The sequence below is a fragment of the Bufo gargarizans genome, chromosome 3, assembly GCF_014858855.1.
Source record: "Bufo gargarizans isolate SCDJY-AF-19 chromosome 3, ASM1485885v1, whole genome shotgun sequence".
Lineage (NCBI taxonomy): Eukaryota > Metazoa > Chordata > Amphibia > Anura > Bufonidae > Bufo > Bufo gargarizans.
This window is the reverse complement of record NC_058082.1, coordinates 255776002-255783417: the sequence shown is the minus strand read 5'-3', so window position 1 is coordinate 255783417 and position 7416 is coordinate 255776002. Positions and strand designations below refer to the sequence as shown.

At 45.4% G+C, this 7416-nt stretch overlaps 1 protein-coding gene across 1 annotated transcript in view; it reads left to right on the top strand.

The window, feature by feature from the left end:
* The first annotated feature begins 12 nt into the window (after nucleotides 1-12).
* Nucleotides 13-7416, top strand: part of LOC122933005 — a 91613-nt gene continuing 84209 nt past the window's right edge. Inside the window, exons 1-2 of the mRNA XM_044287730.1 lie at nucleotides 13-111; nucleotides 3170-3274. Of these exons, the coding sequence (XP_044143665.1) occupies nucleotides 85-111; nucleotides 3170-3274 (132 nt within the window). The 5' untranslated portion in view covers nucleotides 13-84. The remainder of the gene's footprint in view (nucleotides 112-3169; nucleotides 3275-7416) is intronic.

The following is a 7416-nucleotide window of genomic DNA, read 5'->3' as shown; positions in this document are numbered from 1 at the left end:
CCTGCAGCCAATGAGGGCGCGTGTGCGGAGTTTGAATCATATCCTAGGAGCACGGCTGATGAGTGCCAGTGAAAAGGCTACAAAATGGAGAAGAAGTCAAGGAAGTTTAAGGTAACAAGGGGCGCGGTGTCTCCAATACATTAGCGGAGATGTCACTGTCCCCCTGGGTAGCCTGCCCGCGCCCTTCAGGTATTCTGCTGATGTGACTGCAGGCGGCTTCTTGCCACTGGGACTAAATCCATTTGTGTCACTTTTTTGTGAGATGGCAGTAATCCTCCATAAACTTATCCTGGGGGTCTCCCTGTCTGGACCCCGTACTGATCCATAGTATACCAGGTAGGACAGCACACACAAAGGTTGATGCATTGGCCCTGGGGCAGACAGGGCCCCATGTTGTAGGCGGGTCCAAATTGACAGAAGGCGAGGCAACAGAAATAGGCAGGGTTAGCAATACCACTGTGCAGTATAAACTACCGCCCCAGCAGAACCAGATACCACAGTGCAGTGCAAAATACCGCCCCAGCAGAACCGGATACCACAATGCAGTGCAAAATACCGCCCCAGCAGAACCAGATACCACTGTGCAGTATAAACTACCGCCCCAGCAGAACCAGATACCACCCACAGTGCAGTATAAAATACCGCCTCAGCAGAACCAGATACCACAGTGCAGTATAAACTACCGCCCCAGCAGAACCAGATACCACAATGCAGTCCAAAATACCGCCCCGGCAGAACCAGATACCACAATGCAGTGCAAAATACCGCCCCGGCAGAACCAGATACCACAGTGCCGTGCAAAATACCGCCCTGGCAGAACCAGATACCACCCACAGTGCAGTGCAAAATACCGCCCCGGCAGAACCAGATACCACCCACAGTGCAGTGCAAAATCCCGCCCCGGCAGAACCAGATACCACCCACAGTGCAGTGCAAAATACCGCCCCGGCAGAACCAGATACCACCCACAGTGCAGTGCAAAATACCGCCCCAGCAGAACCGGATACCACAATGCAGTGCAAAATACCGCCCCAGCAGAACCAGATACCACTGTGCAGTATAAACTACCGCCCCAGCAGAACCAGATACCACCCACAGTGCAGTATAAAATACCGCCTCAGCAGAACCAGATACCACAGTGCAGTATAAACTACCGCCCCAGCAGAACCAGATACCACAATGCAGTCCAAAATACCGCCCCGGCAGAACCAGATACCACAATGCAGTGCAAAATACCGCCCCGGCAGAACCAGATACCACAGTGCCGTGCAAAATACCGCCCTGGCAGAACCAGATACCACCCACAGTGCAGTGCAAAATACTGCCCTGGCAGAACCAGATACCACCCACAGTGCAGTGCAAAATACTGCCCCGGCAGAACCAGATACCACCCACAGTGCAGTGCAAAATACCGCCCCGGCAGAACCAGATACCACCCACAGTGCAGTGCAAAATACCGCCCCGGCAGAACCAGATACCGCAGTGCAAACTACCACCCCAGCAGAACCAGATACCACAGTGCAGTATAAAATACCGCCCCAGCACAACCAGATACCACAGTGCAGTATAAAATACTGCCCCAGCACAACCAGATACCACAGTGCAGTATAAAATACCGCCCCAGCACAACCAGATACCACAGTGTAGTGCAAACTACCGCCCCAGCAGAACCAGATACTACAGTGCAGTATAAAATACCGCCCCAGCAGAACCAGATACCACAGTGCAGTGCAAAATACCGCCCCGGCAGAACCAGATACCACAATGCAGTATAAAATACTGCCCCAGCACAACCAGATACCACAGTGCAGTATAAAATACCGCCCCAGCAGAACCAGATACCACAGTGCAGTGCAAAATACCGCCCCAGCAGAACCAGATACTACAGTGCAGTATAAAATACCGCCCCAGCAGAACCAGATACCACAGTGCAGTGCAAAATACCGCTCCAGCAGAACCAGATACCACAGTGCAGTATAAAATACCGCCCCAGCAGTGGCAGCGGCACAGGGGGAGGGAGAGACTGCTTCTTTTTCCCCTGTACTGCTGAGGGAACATGGGGCACGCTGAGAAGAGCGCTCCATGTTCTGGAATGGTGGGGTCTGACCATTGGGACCCCATAATTCTTTAAAGAGCGGCCGGAATTAGTCAAGTACAGCTGAATGGTGTGGCAGTATACTTCACCACCTCTCCATGTGTGATTGGACCTCCACTAATCAGATTCATATCCCCTCGTGCAACTTTCTAACTTAAAGGAGTCACTTCAGCAAATGTAATTTATCATGTAGAGGAAGTTAATACCAGGCACTTACTAATGTATTGTGATTGTTATTATTGCCTCCTTTGCTGGCTGGATTCATTTTTCCATCACCTTATACACTGCTCTTATCCAGGAGTTACGACCACCCTGCAATCCATCAGTGGTGGCCGTGCTTGCACACTAGAGGAAAAGGCACCAGCCTCGGGAGTGCGCATAGGCTGGAGCCTTTTCCTATAATGTGGATTGCAGGGTGGTCGTAACTCTTGGATATGATCAATGTATAATATGATGGAAAAATGAATCCAGCCAGCAAAGGAGACAATATGGATAATCCCAATACATTAGTAAGAGCCTTGTATTAACTTCCTCTACATGATTAATGTCATTTGCTGAAGTGAGACAACCCCTTTAATGTAAGCACTAACATATGTGAAAATCATTTCTCTGTGTCAGAGGTGTCCATAGCCTTTAAAGTACTATTCCCACAATCAATATATATCACCTTTCCACAGTATAGGTGATCAGTGTCTGATCACTGAGGATCCTGAGCCCCTCGCTCCTCTTCTTACTGGGGTCATGCAGTGGAGTCTGAATTGGACGGCAGTCAAGCATTTGCCACTCCATTTAAACTCTATAATTCTGCTTTCTCTGTCAGTCCCATATACTGACACCATTGACAAACTGCTACTAAAAACATGTATTCCTGGGTATTTTTGTGCTTTTACACATAAAAACCCTGTCTGAGGCCAGCGTATACTGGCAGATTGGCACCATTACCAGAAGACCTTGTGTGTGCATACAGCCCGTTCTCCTGAGATGTAGAGGTTTCATAGCTATATTGTGTTACATTAGTCACTTGTTTCTTCTAACGGGCACTGTTTTTAGACTTGTGTTTGTGCTCTCCTTCAGACTCCTCCTAGCTTTGTGGCGGCTGACGTAGAAGTGGATATTATAACCTGTTTGGACAGAAATGAAAGGGTCTTTCAAGCAAGAATGCTAGAAATTTTTCGAAAGGTAAGCATCTTTATACAGAGTGCTTAAAGGGAGTGTGTGATCAGAGAATTCATCGTTTTCATGTCACTTTTAAGTCTGGTTTTGCGTTGTGTGGTTGCACCAAATTTAGGACATGGTGCACAGTTTTCATGTATTTGGTGCAACTGCAATGTGTTGTATGACTTATTCTTTAAAAAATGCGCAAGGGGCCTGCCTGGCATTGGACGTGACTTTTCTGAGACATTTCAAGTGTTGCAGATAGTAAATGTGTCATAATCCAGGTCTAAGCTCACTTTTCTTACTTAACCACTTCAATGAATTTTACCTCCTTTTCTTCTCACTAATAGAGCTTTCATTTGGTGTTTTTCATTGCTGCTGGCATTTTTACTTTTTTTGTTATTAATCAAAATGTAACGATTTTTTTGCAAAAAAATGACATTTTTCACTTTCAGCTGTAAAATTTTGCAAAAAAAATGACATCCATATATAAATTTATCACCAAATTTATTGTTCTACATGTCTTTGATAAAAAAAAAATGTTTGGGCAAAAAAAAAAAAATGGTTTGGGTAAAAGTTATAGCATTTACAAACTATGGTACAAAAATGTGAATTTCCGCTTTTTGAAACAGCTCTGACTTTCTGAGCACCTGTCATGATTCCTGAGGGTCTACAATGCCCAAACAGTAGAAAACCCCGACAAATGACCCCATTTCGGAAAGTAGACACCCTAAGGTATTCGCTGATGGGCATAGTGAGTTCATAGAACTTTTTATTTTTTGTCACAAGTTAGCGGAAAATGATGATGATTTTTTTTTTTTTTTTTTTTTCTTACAAAGTCTCATATTCCACTAACTTGCGACAAAAAATAAAAAATTCTAGGAACTCACCATGCCCCTCACAGAATACCTTGGGGTGTCTTCTTTCCAAAATGGGGTCACTTGTGGCGTAGTTATACTGCCCTGGCAATTTAGGGGCCCAAATGTGTGAGAAGAACTTTGCAATCAAAATGTGTAAAAAATGACCGGTGAAATCCAAAAGGTGCACTTTGGAATATGTGCCACTTTGGAATATGTGTTTTGGGGTGTCATTTTACATATACCCATGCTGGGTGAGAAAAATATCTTGGTCAAATGCCAACTTTGTATAAAAAAATGGGAAAAGTTGTCTTTTGTCAAGATATTTCTCTCATCCAGCATGGGTATATGTAAAATGACACCCCAAAACACATTCCCCAACTTCTCCTGAGTACGGCGATACCAGATGTGTCACACTTTTTTGCTGCCAAGGTGGGCAAAGGGGCACATATTCCAAAGTGCACCTTTCGGATTTTGCAGGCCATTTTTTACACATTTTGATTGCAAGGTACTTCTCACACATTTGGGCCCCTAAATTGCCAGGGCAGTATAACTACGCCACAAGTGACCCCGTTTTGGAAAGAAGACACCCCAAGGTATTCCGTGAGGGGCACTGCGAGTTCCTAGAATTTTTTTTTTTTTTGTCACAAGTTAGCGGAAAATGATGATTTTTTTTTTTTCTCTTTTTTCCTTACAAAGTCTCATATTCCACTAACTTGCGACAAAAAATAAAAAATTCTAGGAACTCGCCATGCCCCTCACGGAATACCTTGGGGTGTCTTCTTTCCAAAATGGGGTCACTTGTGGGGTAGTTATACTGCCCTGGCAATTTAGGGGCCCAAATGTGTGAGAAGTACTTTGCAATCAAAATGTGTAAAAAATGGCCTGCGAAATCCGAAAGGTGCACTTTGGAATATGTGCCCCTTTGCCCACCTAGGCTGCTAAAAAGTGTCACACATCTGGTATCGCCGTACTCAGGAGAAGTTGGGGAATGTGTTTTGGGGTGTCATTTTACATATACCCATGCTGGGTGAGAGAAATATCCTGGCAAAAGACAACTTTTCCAATTTTTTTATACAAAGTTGGCATTTGACCAAGATATTTTTCTCACCCAGCATGGGTATATGTAAAATGACACCCCAAAACACATTCCCCAACTTCTCCTGAGTACGGCGATACCAGATGTGTGACACTTTTTTGCAGCCTAGATGCGCAAAGGGGCCCAAATTCCTTTTAGGAGGGCATTTTTAGACATTTGGATCCCAGACTTCTTCTCATGCTTTAGGGCCCCTAAAAAGCCAGGGCAGTATAAATACCCCACATGTGACCCCACTTTGGAAAGAAGACACCCCAAGGTATCCAATGAGGGGCCTGGCAAGTTCATAGAAATTATTTTTTTTTTGCATAAGTTAGCGGAAATAGATTATTTTTTTTTTTTTTTTTTTTTTCCTCACAAAGTCTCACTTTCCGCTAACTTAGGACAAAAATTTAAATCTTTCATGGACTCAATATGCCCCTCAGCAAATACCTTGGGGTGTCTTCTTTCCAAAATGGGGTCAGTTGTGGGGTGTTTGTACTGCCCTGGCATTTGAGGGTCTCCGCAATCATTACATGTATGGCCAGCATTAGGAGTTTCTGCTATTCTCCTTATATTGAGCATACAGGTAATGAGATTTTTTTTTCCGTTCAGCCTCTGGGCTGAAAGAAAAAAATGAACGGCACAGATTTCTTCATTCGCATCGATCAATGTGGATGAAAAAATCTCTGCCAAAAAAAAAAAATGGAGGGGAAAGGCGTCTGCTAGGACATAGGAGCTCCGCCCTACATCCATACCCACTTAGCTCGTATGCCCTGGCAAACCAGATTTCTCCATTCACATCAATCGATGTGGATGAATAAATCATTGCCGGGATTTTTTTTTATTTTTTTTATATATACAAAGTGTTTGCCAAAGCATAGGAACGCCGCCTCCTCCTCAGCTCGTATGCCTTGGCAAACGTATCTGTCACTGCAGAGGAGAAAATCCCGTCTTGCAGCGCCGCATACACCGACTTGCGTGTAATCTGACAGCAGCGCAATGCTTCTGTCAGAATGCACATCGGTGCTGCAGCTAGTCAATCGGTTGGTCCACCTGGAAGGTAAAAAAAGAAGAAAAAAAGAAAAAGAAAAAACCAGGCCGCAACGCAATCATTTTATTAACTTTGCAACAGAACATATAAACTTAAAATTTTTTAACTGAACATTAACGTGTTTGCTTACTGGTGTGTTTTTTTTTTTTTTACCTTTATAGAACAAACCTCTCCTTCCCCATGGGTCAATGTGCAAAGCGCAAATCGCCCAAAGATGTGGCGAAGTGCGTTATGCACTTTGTCCCATGTGAAAGGAGACGTTTGCAGCAGCAGTGAGTGAATGGGCCCTAATAGCCCTGTGTGCCTGTCCTGGTGAGATGATCCCTATGCTAATAGTGTACCTGTGAGTGGTACTTCCGGAAACACTCTCCAAAGCATAGGGCAGGGTGGTCCGGACAGTCAGGACAGAAATAGCGGGTGTCACGCCTTATTCCACTCCTGCTACAGACACGACATCTTTTTCGGGGTGACTGTTGGGTTGAGGTACCAGGAACGACATTGGGGAAATGTCGCTCGTGTAGACGGCTAACTACACTGGTGGTTGGGGCCACGGAACCTCCTGGATACAGGAGGTTCTCGATGATCTCTTCCTGAAATTTGAGGAAGGATCCAGTTCTCCCAGCCTTACTGTAGAGAACAAAACTATTGTACAGAGCCAATTGAATTAAATATACAGACACCTTCTTATACCAGCGTCTGGTGCGTCGGGAAACTAAATACGGAGACAACATCTGGTCATTGAAGTCCACCCCTCCCATGTGGAGGTTATAGTCGTGGACTGAGAGGGGCTTTTCAATGACACGGGTTGCTCGCTCAATTTGTATTGTCGTGTCTGCGTGAATGGAGGAGAGCATGTAAACGTCACGCTTGTCTCTCCATTTCACCGCGAGCAGTTCTTCGTTACACAGTGCGGCCCTCTGCCCCCTTGCAAGACGGGTGGTAACGAGCCGTTGGGGGAAGCCCGCGCGACTAGTTCGCGCGGTACCACAGGCGCCAATCCGTTCTAGAAACAAATGCCTAAAGAGGGCCACACTTGTGTAAAAATTGTCCACATAAAGATGGTACCCCTTGCCGAATAAGGGTGACACCAAGTCCCAAACTGTCTTCCCACTGCTCCCCAGGTAGTCAGGGCAACCGACCGGCTCCAGGGTCTGATCTTTTCCCTCATAGACACGAAATT